At 60.2% G+C, this 21,922-nt stretch overlaps 1 protein-coding gene across 5 annotated transcripts in view; it reads left to right on the top strand.

Annotated features, from left to right (window-relative positions):
* Nucleotides 1-21,625, top strand: part of TNRC18 (trinucleotide repeat containing 18) — an 87,941-nt gene extending 66,316 nt beyond the window's left edge. For all 5 annotated transcript variants that reach the window (XM_043559597.1, XM_043559598.1, XM_043559596.1 and 2 more), the window contains 12 exons: nt 3,265-3,695; nt 7,876-8,031; nt 8,573-8,714; nt 10,505-10,622; nt 11,074-11,149; nt 11,240-11,348; nt 13,722-13,838; nt 14,542-14,706; nt 15,184-16,511; nt 19,797-20,033; nt 20,162-20,236; nt 20,546-21,625. In XM_043559597.1, the coding sequence (XP_043415532.1) occupies nt 3,265-3,695; nt 7,876-8,031; nt 8,573-8,714; nt 10,505-10,622; nt 11,074-11,149; nt 11,240-11,348; nt 13,722-13,838; nt 14,542-14,706; nt 15,184-16,511; nt 19,797-20,033; nt 20,162-20,236; nt 20,546-20,752 (3,161 nt within the window). In that variant the 3' untranslated portion in view covers nt 20,753-21,625. The remainder of the gene's footprint in view (nt 1-3,264; nt 3,696-7,875; nt 8,032-8,572; nt 8,715-10,504; nt 10,623-11,073; nt 11,150-11,239; nt 11,349-13,721; nt 13,839-14,541; nt 14,707-15,183; nt 16,512-19,796; nt 20,034-20,161; nt 20,237-20,545) is intronic.
* Nucleotides 21,626-21,922: the final 297 nt, after the last annotated feature.

Genomic DNA, 21,922 nt, shown 5'->3' with positions numbered 1-21,922 from the left:
AGATTTAGTCCTGTTTTCACTGAAGAGTTTTATGGTTTGTGACTTACCTTTAGGTGTGTGATCCATTTTGAGTTGATTTTTTGTGTATGGAGTGATGGCGGGGCCTTTGCACGTGAAGATCCATTTGGCCCAGTATCCTATGTGTTGAGAAGTCCGTTCTTTTCCCATTGCACACTCTTGGTGCCCTTGTGAAAAATCAGCGGAACCTAAATATGAAGGATTATTTCTGGACCCTCAGTTCTAGTCCATTGATCTCTATGTCTGTTCTTAGCCCAGTAGCATCCTGTCTTGATTACTGGAGGAATTATTGTAGGAAGCTTTGAAATTGGGAAGTAGGAGTCCTCCATATTTGTTCTCCTTTTTCAGGATTGTCTTGGTGCCTCAGAGTCGTTTGCATTCCATAGGGATTTTGGGATTAGCTTGTGAATTGCTGCAAAAAAGCCACCTGGGATTCTGATTAGGAATGGTGCTAAATCGGGGAGTGTTGGCATCTTGACAATGGAAGTTTTTAAATCCAGGAACATGGGACGGCTTTCCACCTATTTGTGTCTTTAATTTTTGTCGACAACATTTCATAATTTTCACTGTACAACTCTAGGACTCCTTTTGTTAAACTTAGTTTTAAGTATTTGTTTTTCTGATGCTATTGTAAATGGGTTCTTTTCATCTTTGGAGTGTTCACTGCCAGTGTATAGAAATGCTAGTGGTTTTTGTACATTGATTTTGTATCCTGTGACCTCGCTGAACTCATTTGTTCGTACTAATAGGTTTTTAGTAGATTCCTTAGTGTTTTCTATAATACAAGATCATGTCATCTGCAAATAGAGCGGCGGATGGGTATACCTTTTCTTTCTTTTTGTAGCCTAATTGCCTTGGCTACAAAATTCTGTACAATGTTGAACAGAAGTGGCAAGAACAGGTGTCTTTGTCTTCTGATCATAGGGGTTGATAATATTCATTCTGCCACCATTAGGTATGATGTTACTGGTGGCTTTTTTATGGCTGTCTTTGTCAGGGGGAAGGAATTTCCTTCTTTTCCCAGTTTGATTTTATCACGAAAGGGTGTTAGGTTTGGTCAGTTACTTCTTCTGCGTCTCTGGAGGTATTCCTGTGGTTTTTGTCCTTTATTACGGTATATTACACTGATTTTTTGAAAATATTTATTTATTTTTGAGAGAGCGAGAGGGTGAGTGAGCAGGGGAGGGGACAGAGGGATAGAGGGAGAGACAGATTCCCAAGCAGGCTTCACACTGTCAGCACAGAGCTGGTCATGGGGCTTGAACCTGTGAACCGTGAGAGCATGACGTGAGCCGTAACCAAGCGTCAAACGCTCAACTGACTGAGCCACCCAGGCACCCTCACGTTAATTTCTTACACGTCGAACCAACCTTGTATTCCTGGAATAAATCCCCCTTGGTCATAGCGTATAATCTTTTTTTACCTATTTCTGGATTATGCTCATGTATGTTTGTGAATTGTTGTATCTTCCTAGTGAGTTGGCCATTTATTATGTAAATATATCCTTTGTCTCTAGTAACAAGTTTTGTCTTAAGGAAGGTCAGTTTTGTCTGATGTTTATATTTATGCTTATTCAGCTCTTTTTGGTTAGTGTTTGGATGGGTTGTCTTTTCCATCCTTTGACTTGCAATCTCTTTGGGTCTCACCCTTCTGTTTTATATTTTTTGTGCTTTCTGTTGTCTGTTCCTCCTTTGTTACCGTATTTCTTGGGGGCGGAGGCAGGAGCACAGGACACTGGGTGGGCATCACAGACACGGACTCTGCTCCCTGCTGCGGCCCTGTGGGCGGTGAGGGCTCGGCACGTCCTCCCCTCTCTCTGGGCTTCCTGTGTGTCCCCACTCGAGGACAGGCCTGTCCCCTCACAGAGCCCGTTTCCTGTGTCCCAGGCACCATTCATGCTGCCCCACTGGCTTCATAAGTATTTGTCCCCCGGGCCGACCTTACTCCACACTTGCAAGTGTCCGCTGCCCGTCGCTGCTCTGTCCGTTCTCTGGCCCTGCTCCCTACGCGGCTCACCTGCAGCGTTTCGCTGCCTGGGGGTTTCCTTCTGGCTTTCTGCAGGGGGCTGTCATCAGGTGGGTCAAACCCGGCAGCAGAACCCCAGCCTTTTATGGCCTGCACCCTGATCAGCCATGAGAGCCCCCAGCTGCCTCCCTGTGCGGTGGAAAGTCCGTTAACAAAAGCTTAATTAATGGGATCATTAAGCTTTGCAAGTGGGTCCCTCCCACGGAGTGTGCCCCCTCCCAGCCTGGCTGCATCTGTTGGGCGATGGGACCCGGCCTCCCCGAGGAGGCCTTGTGGGCAGGCTGTCGGCTTCCCAGGGGTCATTAGGCCTGCGGTAGTAAAACTGGGGATCTGCATCCGGGGCACAGGGCAGGACCGGATAGACAGACATGGATGGGAGCCCCCTCCGGTGGGGTGTGTGCCTGTGGTGATGGAGGTGTGGACAGAGGATCTTCCCAGGTGCTCAGTGTGTCTTCTCCGCTAGGAGGCCGCGGATTTCCAGGTCGAGGTCAGGAGAGAAATGGTGCCCCAGGTAGAGGGAGCAGCAGCAGCAAAGGCCCGGAGGTTGGAAGGGACAGAGCACAGCGGGGTGTTGGGGAGAGGGTCTGTGTTCAGGGAGCCCAGGGGCTCGAGGGTTGGGATCAAGGCTGGCCTCGTGTCTGCCGGAAGGGAGAGCCTCGGCTGACAGGAGGCAGCTGGGCCCCAGGACTTTGAGTTTGGTGAGGCCTGCCCTCTAGAAGAGGAGCGGGTGCCAGGGACCTTCCAGCTCTTGAGAAGAGGCACCAGGAAGTAGAGGAGAGGCCCCACCCGGCTTGGGGATTTCACACGGGCTTTCCGCATGCCTCCCGTGGACCTGCTGCCCCTGCAGGGCCTCGGGCCCTCCCCAGCCTGCCCTGGCTTCTGGGATTCCCACCGGGCATGCAGGAGGCAGTGGGGAAGCTCATGGGGGCCCCGGGCAGGGATTGTCACATTCCCAGGGAGTTGAGTCTGGGCAGCCAAGGGGGGGTTTGGGACAACAGCGGGGCCAGCAGGACCTGCCACTCACAGGTGTGTGGCAGGTGAGTCTTCCTCCTCTGGGCCTCTGTTCCTCTCCTGGATACAAGAAGCCTCCCGTGGGCAGCGAGGTGCCCTGGAGGAAGGGTGGGACGGTGGCCTTCTGCTGGTGGCCAGGGCATCTGGGTGGGTGGGAAGCAAGGGTCCCAGGAGCCCCCGTCCACAGCCCCTGCCCTTGTCCGCATCCAGGCACGGAGTTTGAGTACACGGACTCGGAGAGTGAGGTCAAGGTGCGGAAGCGGTCGCCTGCCGGGCTGCTGCGGCCCAAGAAGGGACTGGGGGAGCCGGGCCCCTCCCTGGCCGCGCCCGCACCCAGCGCCCGGGGCCCCGGCCCCGCCGGCCCCGACAAGGCCAAGCTGGCGGCAGAGAAAGGGCGCAAGGCCCGCAGGCTACGGGGCGCCAAGGAGCCTGGCTTCGAGGCGGGGCCCGAGGCCAGCGATGACGACCTGTGGACAAGGCGGCGCAGCGAGCGCATCTTCCTGCACGACGCCTCGGCCGCGGCTCCGGCGCCCAGCAGCGCGGCCCCCGCGGCCACCAAGCCCAGCCGCTGCGGCAAGGGTGGCCCGCTGAGCCCTCGAAAGGACACCGGCCGCGCCAAGGACAGGAAGGACCCCAGAAAGGTAGGGCCCTCAGTGTGGGGGTGGGAGCAGCGGGAGGGGGCCCCGAAGGCGGGCCTGACTCCTCCTAGCCAGGGGCCCCTGGAGCCCTGCCGGCAGTGGGCGTTCAGACCCGGCCTCAGAGGGGCTCTTACTTCCCGTCTCAGGCGCAGTCCTCACGTGTGAGTGAGGTGCAGGGACCCCTGAGTGCCGTTATCAAAACACTGGACACCTCCATTTTTTTTTTTTTTTAACGTTTATTTTTTGGGAGGACATAAGTGACAGGGGAGGGGCAGAGAGAGAGGAACAGAGGATCTGAAGCTGGCTCTGCGCTTACAGGCTGACCTCAGCGAGCCTGATGCAGAGCTCGAACCCATGAACCTTGAGATCATGACCAAGCCAAAGTCGGCCACTCAACTGACTGAGCCACCCAGGCGCCCCTTAAATTTTTAAATGTTTATTTATTTTTGAGAGAGAGAGAGACACAGAGTGGGAGCAGAGGAGGGGCAGGAGAGAAGGAGACACAGAATAGGAAACAAGCTCTGAGTCAGCACAGAGCCTGACGCAAGGCTCGAACTCACGAACCATGAGATCGTGACCTGAGCCAAACCTGGACGCTCAACCGACCGAGACACCCAGGCGCCCCTATTCAGTTTTGAGAGAGAGTGTGCGCACAGGTTGGGGAGGGGTAGAGAGAGGAGAAAGAATCCCAAGCAGGCTCCGTGCTATCAGCATGGACCCCGATATGGAGCTTAATCCCATGATCCATGAGATCATGACCCGAGCCTTAGTTGGATACTTAACCGACTGAGCCACCCAGGCACCCCTAAAATGCTTGCTTTCTAAGAACCGTAGGACAGTCAGACCCTTCTTGCACTGGCTGCTAGGAAGCCACACCCTTTGGTTGGTTGCATTCAGACCTCCCCATCCCCATCCCCGATGGAGGACGATCTCTCAAATACCGGTGATGTTCTATGTAGGAAGTCAAGAAGAGGGATGAGGCTTGGCACTGATTTCCCGGTGACGGGGCTAGTGAGGAAGTGGCTGTCTTCCGGTGTCGTCCACGGTGATTGGTGCCCACCTGTCTGCCCACAGCTGAAGCCCTCTCAGGTTTCTCCGGGCCTCGGAGGGAAGGTGCTGGAACAGTATGTACAGCTTATGGTGATCACACCAGAATGGTCTGAGGCAGGGCCCAGGCCAGGTCCCACCCCTTGAGCACCTCTGCTACTTCGACTGGTGAAGGACAACTCCTTTTCTCCACTCACGACACTTCTGGCCCTGACTCCCCGGGCTTGGCACAGACCCCACAGGCAGAGGGCCCGGCCCCCACTCTGCGTGCCAGTTCCAAGTTCAGGGTGTCACCTGTGCTTCTGGCGGACGCACCAGCTGTGTACTGGGGGTTCCCAGGACCCACTTCTCAGGGTCTGTAACTCGCCAGGGGGCCTCCCAGAACCCCTGGGAGGCACTTCACTTACTGTTTACTAGAAAGGATACGGTTCAGCAACAGCCGGACAGAAGACATGCCCAGGGCAAGGGATGGGGCAAGGGTGTGGGCGTCTGTGCCCTTTCCCGGTGCGCCGCCTCTCCAGCACCGTCACCGACCTGGAAGCTCCCCAAACCCCGTCGTTCAGGGTTTTATGGAGGCTTCGTCACGTTGGCAGGATCGGTTATTAACTCCATCTCTGGACCCTCTCCCTGCCCCGGAGGATGGGGGACATTGGAACTCAGAGTTCCTGGCCTCTCCTGGCTTGGTGTTTCTCGTGAGCCGCCCCCGTTCCGAGGCCAGCTAGGGACTTACCCACAGTCGCCTCATTAGGACAGAAGACTCTCCTGTGATCCAGGAAATTCCAAGGGGTTCAGGAGCTCTTTGTCAGGAACCAGGGGCAGAGACCAAGTAGGTGTTTCTTACTGTGTCCCAACAGAGTGCTCACAAAACCCCGCGAGGTAGGTTACTCATGTTAACTGCACAGGTGGCCTTGTCACTTGCCCAAGGTCACGGCAGCTACTGAGCGTCCCAGCTAAGCTTTGAACACCCGCCCCGGGCCATGCTGCCCCCTGGGCCCTTTGCCAAGATATGGTACCTTCTGCTGGGGAGAAGATTGGGGGCTCACCCAATCCCAGCCTTCTGATGACACAGTAAGAGACTAGAACAGGAGAGACTAGTTGTCAACAAAAGAAATCAGATGCCAGTGAAGTCACCACAGGAGCAACCACTGTTCATAGTGTTTTGAGACCCGCTTTTGTATCCTGCTTTTTTAGACTCGGATATTCCCACTTGCCATCAGCCTTATTTTACTTTTTTTTTTTTTAAATCAATATTTCTAAATGGCTGAATAACATCCCTCCATCTGCACCCACCCCTTGGTTTTCATTCTCCGCTGCCATCAACCATGCGGTGATTGGGTTGAGGATGGTATTTTCCTGCCGTAATGACCATGGCAGTGACCATGTCTGTTCTGGGTACAGAGCTTGTTGGAGTTCTTTTCTTACTCGAATAATAATAATAAGTTTCCCAGAAAAGGGCTCTCTCATCAGTGGGAAAGAAAGAGGTCTCAGTGATAACCTGATGATAACACTGCCTTGGAGGATACAGAAAAGGAAGCAAATACGAGTCCACTCAGAACTTTGCTTGCTGTCCTCTGCTGGCCCCATGTGCACAGCTGCGAAGGTAGACGCCCATTCAGTGAGCTGTCCGTTTTCAGCAGGTGTTTGTGGAGAAAGGTGGTTCCTTCGACCCCCTGGATGCCTTCCGATTTCAGAAATGTGAACAGGATTAAGGCATGATGCATCAGAAACAAGAAAATATAATCATATATGTATTTCCCTCTCCCAAATGGGGATCCAGACTGAATACCTCCTATCCCTGTAACACTGTCTGTTTTGACCCTTATAATGCTGTTTGCTGCGAATGTCACTTGTCTGATAGGAAGTTGTGACTTCCGCTGTGGTCTTGGTAACATTTGTCCAGTGTTTTTTTTATATTTCTTAATTTCCCACATCCTCCGGTCCTTTGACTTGGTTGTTTTGTTCCAGGAATGTGTCTTTTAAAAAGCATAAAGTTACCCCTTGCCCCCTGCCGCCCACCTCCCCTGGGTCACGGAGATTATAGCCTGAGCTTCCTTCTGGCGCCAAGTATCCCCACTTTGTTGTCCTGGCGAGGCGCCCCCTGCCTCTTCCTGGAGCAGGACTCTCAGACGCTGTAGCAAAAGCTTGTAACTGTATCTGTAGATGCCCCAGTGTTTCCCTGACAGGCCGCAGGACAGACAGGTTGTTTCCAGTGCTTTGCTCTGATAAACGAAGCCATGCCCGTGGGGTTGGACTGGTTTCGAGGCTGCGGGGACGAGTAGCGGCCCCTTCACCCCACCGTGGGGGGCGGGGCTGAGTGCAGAGAATCCGCGGAGCCTCCACCCGGCCCTGTGGTGGGGGCGGGGAGCGGCGAGGCTCAGACTGGGGTGGGCGTGGCTGAATGCGGACCAATACTCAGCGAGCGGCCCCTTGCCCCTTACCACCTGGGGGCGGGGCTTGGAGCTGGGGTGGGCGTGGCTGAGCGCAGAGTTACTCAGGCACGCCCCAAGTGACCCGCCGCAGCCGAAAGGGTCTTCGCCCTTCTTCCAGGAACGTGCCTGTGGGACCACCCGGCACCATCCTGGTTTTTTGTGGCTTCATTTGGAAGCGTGTTAAAATGGAGGCAGCCGATGCATCCATCACCGGGTTGTGGGGGGGCGGTTGAATGAATGGCGCCCCCTCCCACAGCTGCACATTGAGCAGCTGTTAAAAACAAAGCTAAGCAGTCTCTATATCAGACACACTTGGGAGGGAAAGTTGCAAAGCAGGACATTTGGCAAATTCCCATTTGTGTTAAAAAAAAATGCCGTTTGTGCACAAATGTATCTTCATAGCCTGTGTATTTACTCCGTTGTATGTGCTTTTGGAAAGCTCTGGAAGGGTACACCACACAGCCACTAGTGACTCTAGTTAGCGCTGTGCACTTGACAGGATTCATTGGAGAGGAAGTTGCACCTATATGCCCTTTGGTGATTTTTTTTTTTTTTTTTTACAATAAGCAACATATAGTAATAATGAAGCAGTTAAGATGAAGAAAAGATGCAAAACGTATTTGGGGGAGGGGAGGGAAGGGGTTTCGTTCCTTTCCCGGGATGGCGAGGACGGCCTGTGATGGCACCTCTGTTGCTTCCTCCCCCAGAAGAAGAAGGGGAAGGAGGCCAGCTCAGGAGGGGCGGCGCTGCCCCCGCCCCGTGTTCCCGCCCTGCCCCCAGAGGCCCGGGCGCCCCACACCAGCTCTCCGGCCACTGCCAAGAGGAGCAAGGCCAAGGCCAAAGGGAAGGAGGTGAAAAAGGAGGTGAGGCTCGCGGTGCCCCAGGAGCCAGGTTCCCATAGGTCCCTCCCAGATGGGGCATGCTGGGCGTGCCCACCCCCCACACCACCTTGTCCCCAGCAGGCTGTTGTTTTGTTTTTTTTTTAATGTTTATTTTTGAGAGAGAGAAACAGAGCATGAGAGGGGGAGGGGCAGAGAGAGGGGAGACCATCCGAAGCAGGCTCCAGGCTCTGAGCTGTGAGCACAGAGCCCCATGCGGGATTAGAAACCACAAGCCATGATTATGACCTGAGGCGAAGTTGGACATGCAAGTGACTGAGACCCCAGGCTCCGCCTCCCCCCCCCCCCCCCATGTGTGTCCGGAAGTGCTGCCTCAGCCCACGCAGGCCCTGGCCACTCGGGTTGCTTGCCGATCTCACGGACACCACCCCCTCGGCCCCGCACCACTCACGTGGCAGATGCCCCTGCAGCCTGACCGAGACTCCGGGGTTTCCAGGGAGGGTCCTAAGCAGTGGGACTTGCACGGCGTGCCCCGAGCCGTGGGTCTGCTGTGCTCTGTCCCCAGAACCGGGGGAAGGGGGGAGCCGTGAGCAAGCTGATGGAGAGCATGGCTGCAGAGGAGGACTTTGAGCCCAATCAGGACTCGAGCTTCTCTGAGGATGAGCACCTGCCACGTGGTGGGGCTGCGGAGCGGCCACTGACTCCAGGTAAGTGCCCTCGATGCCCTGTCGGCTCAGGCCCAGAGGGTGTGTGTGTGGGGGGGGGGTGGCTGGAGGTCCCCCTGGGGAAGCAGTGGGCGGGGGCTGAGCTACCCCAGGGAGTGGGCATGTGCAGGGGCCCTGAGGTTGGGTGGGGGCATGGTATCTGTGGTAAACCCAGAGAGGCCGGCTTGGCTCTGGTTTAGTAAGCTGGGTGGGGGAGGAGGGAGAGGCAGACGGCCCCATCTCTGGGCTGTGGTCACAGTTTGCCTTAATGAAAATAAGCTGTCCGCGACTGGAAGTAGATGAGGACAGTCGGACTGGCTTTGGAAAGTGCTTTCTGACTGCTTTGTATAGAATGACTTGGGGGTGGCCCTGAGGGGGACAGGAGTCCAGGTAGGGAGGCCCTTGTGGGGATCCGGTGAGCGATGGTGGCAGGGGCAGCACGGAGGGATATGGGGTGGGTTTGAGCACGTCGCGAGGGAGAGAGGGGCTGTGTGAGCAGACCAGAACGAGTGAGTATGGGTGGTGGTGGGGTGGGCGTGTAGGGGGAGCAGGGAGAGATCACATGCCACACTTTGCTGGCTGGAGTCTGAGGTGCCTGGAGAACATCCGGGTAAATGACATACACTTGGCACCTGGACCCAGGGGTGTGGAGCTCTGAGGAGAGACTGAGGATGTGAATTGGGTAGGGCGGGTGTGGAACAAGAGGATGTGCAGGGCTGGGGAACTTAATCACCTGATTGAGTGTATCAGTCAGCTGTTGCCATGTAACAAAGAGTTACCCAGTGGTAGCTGGTAGTAGGTATCCATTATGGGTCTCAGTGGTCTGTAAGGCAGCCGGGCTGACCTCGCCTGGGCTTGTTGCCACAACAGCAGGACAGCTGGAGGTCCACAGACGCAGGGTCAGCTCCACTCCGGGGCCGTTCACCCCCTGGGCCTGTGGGTGAGCCGGGGCGTGCTCTTCCTGGGGCCGTACTGCCAGAGGCTCACGAGGGAAAGTGGGAGCTGACCAGACCTCTGGAGGCCTAGATTCAGAATCAGTATTTGATCACTCCCACCCTTGTGCCATTGGCCGGAGGAAGTCTCACGGCCACACTCAGCGACAAGGGGTGGGTGTCCACTCTGCCCATGGTGAGGCTGTGGCAGGGGTGTGCGTGCAGGCAGGAATGAAGAAACAAGCGGGCCACCCAGCGAGCCGTGTGGGTCATGACAAGGTGGGGCCAGATTCAAGGTCTCACAAGGCAGGAGGAGGGAGCCCTGGAATCCAGAGCAGTGTGGTCAGTGTGGAAAAGGAAAATGGGGAACATCTGGTGTGGGGGTTCCGGAGGGGCTGGCCTCTAAGCCGGGGGGGAGAGGCAGCTTTCAGCTGAGGACAGGTGAGGAACGCAGAGAGCCTGGCCTGGAAGTTTGGCCAAGGTGGGGATTGGTTTCCACCACGACACACAGCATTCCAGGAAGAGAAAACACCAGTGGAAAGTCCTGGAGGTCTGGTGGGAGAGGCAGCGGAGGACGGGCTGAGGACCTGGGGCCTCACGCCCAGGCCCCAAGGGTGGTGGTCTCTGGGTGGAGGAAGGGTGGCTTGTGTAGGTGATCACACTTGGTTCACACCTGCCTGGGATCTCTGCAGGGGCCTGGGCCAGGAGGGGAGGGGCTGCGCACGGGCCCCCCCACATGTCCCTGCAGGGGGGCATCCCTGCCACCCGGCAGGCCTAGGGGAAGGGAGGCACTGGGCGCGGAAGGAGGGTCTCTGGCTGCCCCCTGGCTCCAGCCCTGCCTCCCTGCTTGTCCCCCTGCAGCCCCGCGCTCCTGCGTCATCGACAAGGACGAGCTGAAAGACGGCTTACGTGTGCTTATCCCCATGGATGATAAGCTGCTGTATGCCGGGCACGTGCAGACGGTGCACTCGCCAGACATGTGAGTGGGGGCCTGGGCGGGGGGTGGCACCGGCCTCAGGGCCTGCGGACCCTCCCCCAGTCCAGGGTCCAGGGGGCCTTGCTGGGCCTCTACGGGCGGGTTGCTTTGCTTCTCTGAGCTGCGACTGCTTCTCCCTAGAACCAGGTGAACGGTGCCCGGGAGGGCGGTGCCCGCTGAGGGAGGCCCCAGTGGGCGTGGCCAGCCGGTCTGTGCTGGCCTCTCTCGGATCTGAACCCCCTAGCTGTACAGATGAGGAAACCGAGGCCCAGAAGGGGAGAGCCTCGCGCCAGGTTCAGACCGCACGCCAGCAGCTCCCCAGGCTCTGACGTGCCATCCGAGCGGTCTGGGAGGCAGAGCTGGCGCCGCTGGGGCCGGTGGTTGAGGTGCAGGGTTCCTCCGGGAGGGGCCGCCGTCTCCGTCACCTCACACCGCGCCTGCCGTGGCCTTGCAGATACCGTGTGGTGGTGGAGGGCGAGCGTGGGAACCGGCCCCACATCTACTGTCTGGAGCAGCTGCTGCAGGAGGCGGTGAGGGGGGCAGGGGAGGCGGGGCCGCCGGGCGGTTGGGGGCCGGGCTGTTCCCGGTCACCCCTGGCACTCAATCCTTCGCCCTCGCAGATCAACGACGTGAGGCCGGCCTCCACGCGCTTCTTGCCACAAGGGACCAGGATCGCAGCCTACTGGAGCCAGCAGTACCGCTGCCTCTACCCGGGCACCGTGGTCCGAGGTGAGGCATCCTCGGCACCCCCCCCCCCCATCCTCCCCCTCATTCCCCCATTTCCTCGCGTGGCTTCCGGCAGGGCCGGCCCGGCCCGGCCCTCGGTCCGCTCTCGGCTGCGCCGGCTTCACACCCAGCTCCTCGGGGACTGTGTCGCACCAGATTAACAGGTCCTGCCGTCGGGGGAATTGCTCTCATTTCCCATATGGGGACACGTAGGACGGGGCCCCCGAAACTGGCTTGGGTCACGTGGATTTCGTCAGCTGCTGTGAGTCTCGTCCTTGAGCCTGGGTCACGTGCTCGTTCCCGACACCAGCAAGTGAGGTTGGCTTTCTGATTCCACTTGTGACCCGGGAGAGGAGACGGTGGCCACCCCGGGAAAACCGGGGTGTTGTTAGCCGAGTAAGAGATGGGAGGCAAGGCTGACCTAAATAACAGGTGCCCCAGAAGCTGCAGGTGTTGGACAGAAACCACAGATCCTCACACGGTGCAAAACTGACGTTTCCAGGAGCCGAGCTCTGGATGTTCGTTCTTCAGACCGACAGCCAGATGGCAGATACAGTGTACCCGCTGCGGCCCGACATCCACACCCACCCAGGAGGTGGAACACGGATGCCGGGCAGGAAGTCTCCCCCGCCCCCCTGCCCCAGAGAGACCATGGCAGGGTCACTCTTGGTCCGTCCCCTGGGGATCACTCAGAATTCCATTTCTCCAGCTCCTGTGTTTCATCCCCGTCTTTCTCTTCCTTGTTCCGTTCCCTCGTTTCCATGGAGAATCTTTCTGTAGCTTTCTGAGAGAGGATCCTCGGAGGTAAATCCCTCTAGTACACGCATGCTTGAGATGGCTTTATTTTGGCATGTTCTCAAAAGATAGTTGAGCTGGGGATAAAGTCAAGGTTGGAAATAATTTTCAAAGTCACTGTGCCTTCCGTTTTTATCTGGCTGTTGACATCTAAATTTGATGTCATTGTTAAAACTACATCCTTGTAGGAGCCCTGCTTTCTCTCTGGAAACTTGGAGGGTGTTCTCGTTATTCCTAGATCTGGAATTTCATGTGGGTTTGTGTGTGTCTGTACATGTGTGAATATGTGCGCGTCTGTCTTTGTGTATATCTGTTTTTGTGCATGTCTCTATGCACGGCTGTGTGTGTCTGATGTGTTTGTGTGTGTGTGTGTGTGTGTGTCTGATGTGTCTGTGTATGTGTCTCTGAGGGTCTCTGTGTGTGTGTTGCTGGGTGTTTGGGGCCTGAGCGCTTTGTGAAGCAAATTTCCTTTGTTCTGGAAACTCCGCGTGTGGCTCTCCAGGAGCCACTCCCTGTCCCCTGCAGCCCTCCCTGGGACCGCGTGCTGGCCTGCAGTGCCTGTTATCTTTATTCCTATCGTCTGTTTCTTCACCTTTTTGTTCAACCTCTCGGGAGGTTTCCTCAACTAACCCCGACCTTCTGGCCCTTCCATCTACTGAAGTTTTGAAATTCCTGCTGTCGTGTAAGAAATTCCTAGAGTTTTTTCTTATTCTCTGCATGGTTTTTTTCCCCCAACTTTTTGTGTCCCGTCTTCTTGTTTTTATCTGATTTTGTTTCTTACCACATTTGCTGGTATCCGTGTTCTCTTTTCATAAACTTCGCGGAGAAAGGACTGTTTCCACGTTTGGGTTTCTGCAGCTCCCTTTTCTCCTGACTTGCCCTTGCCGTCTCTTCGGGGGTTCTGTGCTCTTCAGCCCCCTGACCTCTCTGGTCCGTGTCTGTCTCGTTGAGAGGCTGGCCTCTCGGGTCAGGTGGTCTGTACTAAGCAGATGGGAAGGCCTGTGCATCGACAGGCACGTTTTGTGGCGACCCCTGGTCCCCATTACCCATGGCTTCCTGCCACCGGCCGGCAGACAGTCCTTGGGGTTTGGGGAACCCACCTAACTCTCCTGTGCCCCAGGCGTAAACCCTCAGCCTGTCCGGTGTTGGGGTCCCCTGACCCCTGGCTACAGAGGCGCTTGGGCCCGAGCCTGGCAGGGCTCCCTTGTGAAGCAGGCCCCCTCCCAGGCCCCCAGCAGCAGGGGAAGCCCTTCACCGTGCAGGTGGTGGTCTGGGAAATGCCCCGCTCCCGCAGTCGGCCACTGACCCACCAGGTCCGGCCTGCAGGCTTCCCGCCCCTGCTCTTGCTTCCCTGTGCTCTCGGGAGGGTCTTGGGAGCGAGTCAGGACACACGCTCGGTGGAATGGCAGGTGCCAGTGCTCCTGCTGGACCACAAGACTCTAAGACTCACGTTCTGTACCACTGGATACGTGGTACAGGCCCAGAGCTGCTCACCGGTTGGTTTCTGCTCCCCTTTTGCCCTTGTGGGCACCGGAGAGCGGGGGTCCGCTGGCGTCCTTGACCCTGCCCCTCTGCCAACAGGCTTGCTAGGCCTCGAGGACGACGGGGACCTGATCACAGTGGAGTTCGATGACGGGGACACGGGGAGGATCCCCCTCTCCCACATCCGCCTTCTGCCTCCCGACTATAAGATCCAGTGTGAGTGGCGGTCCCGTTGCCCTGGCAGGGGTGACCCCCATGTCCCCACCGGCTCCCCTGTGGGCCCAGCCCTGGGCTCTGGCCACCGTTCTGACCGTTTGCACCCGTGGAATGGAAATGGCAGGAGCCACGGGTGGGGCTCCCACAGTCGGCTTGGGGGAGGGGCTCCCGGGCTCCCCAGGTCTGCGTCCCCGAGCAGTCCAGGCCGTCGAGGCTGGTCGGGCACTGTTCCCGATGGTTCCAGGCTTCACATGTCCACGAGAGCATGGAGTTCCTGGCTTCGTCCTGTGCATCCAGAGATCCCATTCCCCGTGACTGACCAATACGAAGCTCAGCGTCAAGGAGGGAAATGACTCTTCCTGGGGTCCTACATCTAGTTAGAGGCAGAGCCAGGACTTGGACCTCCGGGCGTCTGTGGTTTTGAGCATCCTCCAAGTGGGTTATAGAACCCACGAGAGTGGAACTTTGCTCACTCCCACCCAGTCCATTCATTCGGGGACCCCTGTGGAGCTTTTTGTGCCTGCAGACCCCTGAGCTGCGTCCCTGCAGAGGGAGTCCCCCTCTCCAGCTGCACGGCCCCTCCGGGCAGGCCGAGCGGATTCAGCCGCAGGGCCTTCCGGTCCCTGTCCCCCGCGATGGATGATGCTCTGGTGGCTGGGAGAGCAGAGACCCAGGCCTGAGCCACCGTGTCCCTTTCCCGCAGGTGCGGAGCCGTCCCCAGCCCTCCTGGTGCCAAGTGCCAAGCGCCGCAGCCGGAAGACCAGCAAAGACACCGGGGACAGCAAAGACGGGGGCACGCCAGGGTCCGAGGAGCCGGGTACCAAGGCACGAGGGCGTGGGCGGAAACCCAGCACCAAAGCCAAGAGTGGTACGTTAACCCCAGCTCTGCCTCGGCCGAGGCACAGGGGCAGGTGCAGGCATGTGGGAGACTTGCTGCGGACGTGGGATACCGTGGGGTCTGCGCGCAGAGACTGCGCCCCCCCCTCTGTGGGAACTCAGCTGCAGGGCCGCTCGGACCCTTTGATAGAGTGGGACACTGAGGCTCAGGGAGTCAGCGTTCATCTGCCTCGGGCAGAGCTGACTCCTGGGCAGCCGAGTTGTTCACGCCAGAATCCAGAGACAGGTGCTAAGAGCCGAGGCTGCCAAGGACCGCTTGGGGGTCACCACACGTGGGATGAGAGCGATGTGAGAGTCGCTCATCCTGGGCCCAGAGCAGGCAGCGTCCAGGCCCAGCACCCGGTCACCGCAGAGGAAGCAGCAGGGCCAGCGCAGAAACCGGGCTTTTAGGCTCGGGAAGCCCCTCGCTGCCCTGACCTCACGTAAGCTTGTTCCTTTTCTCTTCTAGACAGAGCCGCCGTCCTGGAAGAGGGGGGCCCGACAGAGGAGGTCCCCAGTACCCCGTTGGCCCTGGAGCCCATCAGCACCCCAGGCTCCAAGAAGAGCCCCCCAGAACCCGCGGACAAGCGAGCCAAAGCCCCCAAGGCTCGCCCGGCAGCCCCGCAGGCCAGCCCCGCCCCGTCCACCTTCACCAGCTGCCCGGCTCCTGAGCCCTTTGGGGAGCTGCCGGCCCCCGCTGCGGTCCTGGCCCCCACCCCCCTCGTCGCCATGCCCATCGCCATGCCCGCCACCCGCCCCAAGCCCAAGAAGGCCCGGGCCGCGGAAGAGGCGGCCGCCAAGGGCGCCCGGAGGCCCGGGGAGGAGGCCGAGCCGCTCGTCAAGCTGGACCACGAGGGTGTGACGTCGCCCAAAAGCAAGAAGGCCAAAGAGGCCCTGCTTCTGCGGGATGACCCCGGAGCCGGGGGCTGGCAGGAGCCCAAGGGCCTCCTGGGCCTGGGCGGCTACCCGCCGGCCACAGGCAGTGGCGAGCCCAAGGCCGCCCGGCCCAAGTCCGGGGACGGCGACCTGACCCAGGAGCCCGGGGCCGGGCTCGAGTTCGAGGACTCGGGTGAGCCCAAGAGCCCGGACAAGGGCCAGGCGGAGCAGGACGGGGCCGAGGAGTCGGAGAGCGGCGGTAGCAGCAGCGACAGTGGCAGCAGCAGCAGCAGCTCAGAGACCGAGGGGGAGGAGGAGGGCCAAGGCGGCGGCGGCGGCCGGAACTGTAGCGCCTCCAGCTCCAGGGCGTCCTCCTCCTCGTCCTCGTCGTCCTCCTCCTCGTCCTCGTCCTCTTCCTCCTCGTCCTCCTCCTCCTCGTCGTCCTCGTCGTCGTCCTCATCCTCGTCCTCGTCCTCATCCTCCTCCTCGTCCTCCTCCTCCTCCTCGTCTTCCTCGTCCTCCTCGTCCTCGTCCTCCTCCTCCTCCTCCACCACGGACGATTCTTCCTGCAGCTCAGACGACGAGGCGGCGCCTCCCGCCGCGGCCGGCCCCTCGGCGCCGCCGGCCCTGCCCGGCAAGGCGCCCAAGCAGGCGGGCAAGGCTCGCTCCTCTGCCCCCTCTCCGGGCAAGAAGGCCCCGGCGCCCCCGCCCCAGGCGCCCCCGCCACAGCCCGCGCAGCCTCTGCAGCCCAAGGCTCAGGCCGCGGCCAAGAGCCGACCCAAGAAGAGGGAGGGCGTCCACCTCCCCACCACCAAGGAGCTGGCCAAGCGGCAGCGCCTGCCGTCCGTGGAGAACCGGCCCAAGATCGCCGCCTTCCTGCCCGCGCGGCAGCTCTGGAAGTGGTTCGGCAAGCCCACCCAGGTAGCGGAGGGTCCGGACGTGGTGTTCTCCGGTGGGCCGGCCCCCCCCCCCCGTGTGCCCCCCCTTCGGGCCCCCCACGGGGCGGGTTGGGGTGAGGCCGGGGACCCCGTCTCATACCCGGGTCCCCGAGTCTCGGGGCGCCCGAGCGCGCCCCCTCTGCCGGCTCCTCCGTGGAGTAGCGCCGCCCTCGGTCTCGGGCCCAGCGAGAGAACACGCGGGGACGGATGCCGTCCCCTCCAGCAGGCGCCCGGTCGCCCCGCAGGGGGTCTCAGAACCCCGTGGCCCCACAGCCTGTCTCGGTGGGGGCGTCGTGTGTAGCGGCACAAGGGCTCCGGGCCTCGGGCTGACCGTGTGGCGACCCCGGCAAGAGGCACTTGCTCCTCTCTGATGGCAGCGGAGGGCTGGGGTGGTCTCCCTGCCTGGCTGGCTCGGGTGGCCCCTCACCCACAAGCTAGCCAAAGGGAGAAGGTTCTGGTTGGGTCCCGTGGCCACCTCTGTAGACAGGACGGTTCTCCAGAAGGAGCCCTGCCAGCTCACCCGTGTGCACCCGCGGCCGCGCACCACACACGTACCTGTGCGCCCACACAGGCACCGTGAGGCTCCCGCGTGCAGGTGGGGAACAGCCCCGTGGTCACCGGTCCACCCCGTGCCCCTCGTCCACGGGTACGGCTCAGAGGTTCGCCTGCGGTGCCTGTCTCCCTGGCCCAGGCCCCCTGAGGCCACATCTGAGGTGGGCTTGGCGTGATGCCCCCCGGGTCTGTTCCCCCTCCAGAGCCGCTTCCCGCCAGGGCAGGTGTGGGGAATTGGGGGTCGACAGTGATGAGCTTGGGGGGGGCGTCTGACCGTGCACCTCTCGGGACCTCGGGAAGCTGCTGGTGTATTCGTGTTGTGTTAGCTCCCTGGGTTCAACGAGGCCAGAAAAATTGGGGGGAGCTCTGAGGACCCCAGCTTGGGGGTTTCCATCTTCGTGTTTTTTGGGGCCCCCTGTGCCAGTGACACCAGGGGCAGTTAGAGTCCCCCAGAGGGCTCCTCAGAATGGGGGTGCAGAGCAGGGTATCTGGAAGCAGTCGGCACCCACTCTCCTGAGGGCGTCCCTGCTTTTGAGGCACTAACTTGAACCTGGGGCAGACAGCCTGCATCTCTGACGCTGCGGGGCACAGGTCGTCTGACGTTAAGCCCACCTGGATCGCTGGCCCCGGATGAGAGCTCCTCTCTCAGCAGGGCCACCGCCGGGGACGGCAGAGTTGAACATGTAGAACCTTCCCTGACTCTCGTGACCAGGCCCCCTGGAGCTCTGATCCCAGCAGGTGCTTTATTGGGACGTATTGAGGAGTGACAGCTTCTGAGCTGAAGGCGGCACATCCCTGCCGTCTCGCCTTCACCGTGACCGACTCGTTCCATATTTTAGCATCTGCCACTTGCAGATTTACTAGTAATGCCGAGGTTCTTACTGCTGCAGCGGACGGAGCACAGGGCGGAGCTTAGTGGCCACTTTAACAGAAAATTCCAGGCTTCGGGTACAGCTGGAGCCCAGGGGTCTGAAGGGCCGTCTTCAGGCCTCCCTGTGGGTCCACAGTCCAGGCTTCCGTTTCCCCTTCCTGCCTTTGCGCCGGTCTCCTGCTCACACAGCCCTTCCCTCCTGGCAGCAAGCAGCCTCAGTGGCTCCCGGCTCGGAAGTGGCACTAGAGAGGAAGTGTCTTTTTGCAAGGGGCTCAAGCGAAAGCTGATAGAACGCTCTTGGCTCGTGTGCCGAGCCCGCTTCTGAGCCAGTCATAACACCAGCGGGAGGGCAGGACGTTCAGGGTGTCCACACCGAGTCCTGTGCTCACTGCAAGGGCGGGATCAGCCCCCCGGGGACCGCATGGAGTGAGGCGGCTCTGTGAGAAGGGAGTAGCCGGCGGGTGCCGGGCATGTCACGGCGGCCAAAGAGGAGTTGGTGTAGAAATCTTAGCCGTCCTCCTCACCTCGAATTTATTTTCAGCCTTGAGCTGAAAAGTGAAAAGCATTTGAGCAGTTCACAGGACGCAGCAGAAATCAGTGACAAGGACCTCTGAAAATCCATCACCCCCAGGGATCCAATGAATTAAAAGTAGAAAAAGCGCTTGTTGGAGAAAGTTCGAAATTGGCACGTAGTTTTCTCCTTGTTGGGGCAAATTGGCTTTGAGTCATCTGGCAGCCAATGCGAAAATGGCAAAGTGATTTTAGATCTTGGTTTGAAGAGAGGATACGGCGGGTCACCAGAGGGCAGAGCTTTGCAGAGGCCTGGATCCTGGAGGTTTGGCCCTAGGGACAGTGACAGGCCCCAGAGCTGCCTGGGGCTCTGATGGGTTTGGGGTCCTGATGACAGGCGGTCTCTTCCCTCCTCGGAACGCGCGTGTCTGTCCCCATGCTGGCCCAGGCCGGGGCACTGAGCAGGCTTCGGGAAATGTTTGTCGAGTGACTAAGAAAAGCCCGGCACGCGACGGGCCTGGCAGATGTGAGTCTGGTGCTGGCTCCTGCGGGCCCCGGACGGACTTCAGGGGCTTCCCCTGGGGTCTGGCACCGTCCCCGTGATGGCCCTCAGCCCACGTCCCCTACTCCGTCGCCCCTGGTTTGGGCCACTGAGGTGGCCGACTCCCAGCCCCACGCTGCCTGCGGGGACGTAGAACGAGGCTGTGCAGCAAGTGCCCTGTGGCCCCGGGGCCCGAATGGCGTGTGCCGGCTGTGGGGGGTGGAGCCACGCCCTCTGTCCAGAGGCCAAGCTGCGAGCCCCTGGGCTTCCCTGTCCTGTCCCCCACCGGCACGGTCTAGAAACCGCCAGTCCACAGGGGGCTGCCGGGCCCAGGGCACGGCCACCGCGAGCCCCATGGACCGCAGGTGCGGGTCTGCCAGGCGTGTGCCCGCACTACTCCAGGACGGGGAGGTGCAGGTCCTGAAGTTTTTTTGGTTTTTTTTAATGCTTTTCTTTTTGAGGGAGGGGGCGGGCAGAGAGCCAGTCACAGAATCCGAAGCAGGCTCCAGGTTCTGAGCTCTCAGCACAGAGCCCGGCGCGGGGCTCGAACCCATTAATGGGGGGGAGATCGTGACTTGAGCTTGACTGACTGAGCCACCCAGACGGTCCTGGAGGTCCCTCTTAGCTGAGGTCCTTGGTGTCGGTAAAGCCCCTCTTGGACACCCAGCATGGGCAGGGGAAGGGGTCCCCCCCAGTTAGAGCAAGCAAGGGGCCTCCTCCCTCCCACCCCACCCTCTGCAGAGCCCCAGGGTTTGGGGACCGGCCCGGGCCTCCCTGACACGCGTGTCCCACAGCGCCGCGGCATGAAGGGCAAGGCCCGCAAGCTGTTCTACAAGGCCATCGTGCGCGGCAAGGAAATGATCCGCATCGGGGACTGCGCTGTGTTCCTGTCGGCCGGCCGCCCCAACCTGCCCTACATCGGTCGCATCCAGAGCATGTGGGAGTCCTGGGGCAGCAACATGGTGGTCCGCGTCAAGTGGTTCTACCACCCCGAGGAGACCAGCCCGGGCAAGCGCCTCCATGAGGGCCAGGTGAGGCCGGGGCCGTGCGCGTCACGCCGGGGAGCAGTGGCCCCGCCGGCCCCGAGGCTGAGGCCGGGGTGCTCGGCTCTGGGGCCTGGGGCCGGGCTCACCGCCGCCCGTGTTTGTCACACACACAGCACTGGGACCAGAAGTCCGGCCGCGGCCTCCCCGCGGCGCTGCGGGCCTCCAGCCAGAGGAAGGACTTCATGGAGGTAGGGGGTGTGGGCTGGAGGGCGGGCCGCCTCAAACCCTCTGCACGCAGCCCGGTGGGGGCTGGGCCTCCGCCCCCCCACCCCATGTTTGCCGCGCTTGGTCTCCCCTGTCGCTTCTGGGCCCTGATCCTTCAGGGCTCCCTCTTGGTCTCGGAATCCCAGCCTCTGTCTCTCCGCCTCCCTGGGGGGGCGTCTTTCTCTGTCTTGGCCCTCGGTGCTTTCCCTGATCCTGTGGGTCCTGGATGGGGGGAGGGCGTCTTCCCTGTCTTCCCGGGCCACCTGCCCTGAGCCCGCCTGCCACGCCCGCAGCGCGCCCTGTACCAGTCCTCGCACGTGGACGAGAACGACGTGCAGACCGTGTCGCACAAGTGCCTGGTGGTGGGCCTGGAGCAGTACGAGCAGATGCTCAAGACCAAGAAGTACCAGGACAGCGAGGGCCTGTACTACCTCGCGGGCACCTACGAGCCCACCACCGGCATGATCTTCTCCACCGACGGCGTGCCTGTGCTCTGCTGAGCGCCCGCGCCCTGCCCGCTGCCTCGGGCCCCGAGGGCCGGCCCGTCGGGGGCCCCTCGCCATCACTGCCACATCTCGGGGGCTGCGTGCATGCAAGTGTGCCCTGGGATGCCCTGGCGTGCGTGAGTGTGTACATGTGTGTGCCCGTATGCATGCACGTGTGTGCGCACATGTGCACACATCTCCGGCCCCCTTCACGACCCCCTCGGTGCCCCCCAAGACGGGGTTCCTCTCAGCTATCAGGGTATGGCTCTGCCGGGCCCCCCTCAGGGGCTCCCCTCCAGCACCTTGTAAGCACTTGGCCAGGCCAGCCCCCTCCCCCCACCCCCAGGCGCCTTCGTCCGAGGCCCAACGGGGATTCGGCAGGGAGGGGGTTTTCAGGGAACCGAACTGACATGCGTTCTGGGGTTCCCGCTGCTCGTGGGTCCGGCTCCTCGTGCCAGACCCCTCCCTCGGCACGGAGCCCACTCCGAGCCTCCCGCCGTGAGGGGGGGGCAGGGGGCCCGATGCCCGCCAGCCTCACCAATCAGGCCAGGCCTGCTCTGGGCACCGGCTGGGGTCGGGGGGGGGGGGGGGGCCCGGCCTCCGCCCACTCAGGACGGCCTGGACGGGGCGAGACAGCCAGGTGCCAGGCGGGGGGTGGGGGGCTGCCCTGAGGGCCCCTCCTCCTGGTCCAGCCCCTCACACTACAGACAACCCCAATGGTGCTGACATCCTCGTCCCGGCCACACCCAGCCCTCCTGCCCAGGCCTCGGCCAGCCCAGAGGGCGGCGGTAGTGGGTCACCTGTACAGTTTTATTGTACCAAGAGACTCTCCTCGCCCCTGTATCATACGCCTTTAAATGGAGTCCACTTTTTAATTATATATATAAAGATAAATATATATAAATATATATAAATATAAACTTTTTAAAACTGTGAAAAAATAGCTATGAAATTATAAAAAAAAAAAGCAAACATTCTGACGTGCAGAATATTATTTTTTATTTCCTATTAGATTGTGTCTAGCACCCAGCTTCACGCCCCCCCCCCTTTGTCCCAAGCACACCCCACCTGCCCACCCTGCCCGGCCCAGGTGTACTGTACTCGCCCCCAGAACGGAGAAGCGGTTAGGGAGAGCAGAGGCCGAGGGAGGGAGGGAGGGGGCCGGCAGGGCGCAGTGACCCTGCT

Source organism: Prionailurus bengalensis, chromosome E3 (assembly GCF_016509475.1).
Source record: "Prionailurus bengalensis isolate Pbe53 chromosome E3, Fcat_Pben_1.1_paternal_pri, whole genome shotgun sequence".
NCBI lineage: Eukaryota > Metazoa > Chordata > Mammalia > Carnivora > Felidae > Prionailurus > Prionailurus bengalensis.
Note: the sequence above shows the minus strand (reverse complement) of the source record. Positions and strands in the feature narration are given on the sequence as shown.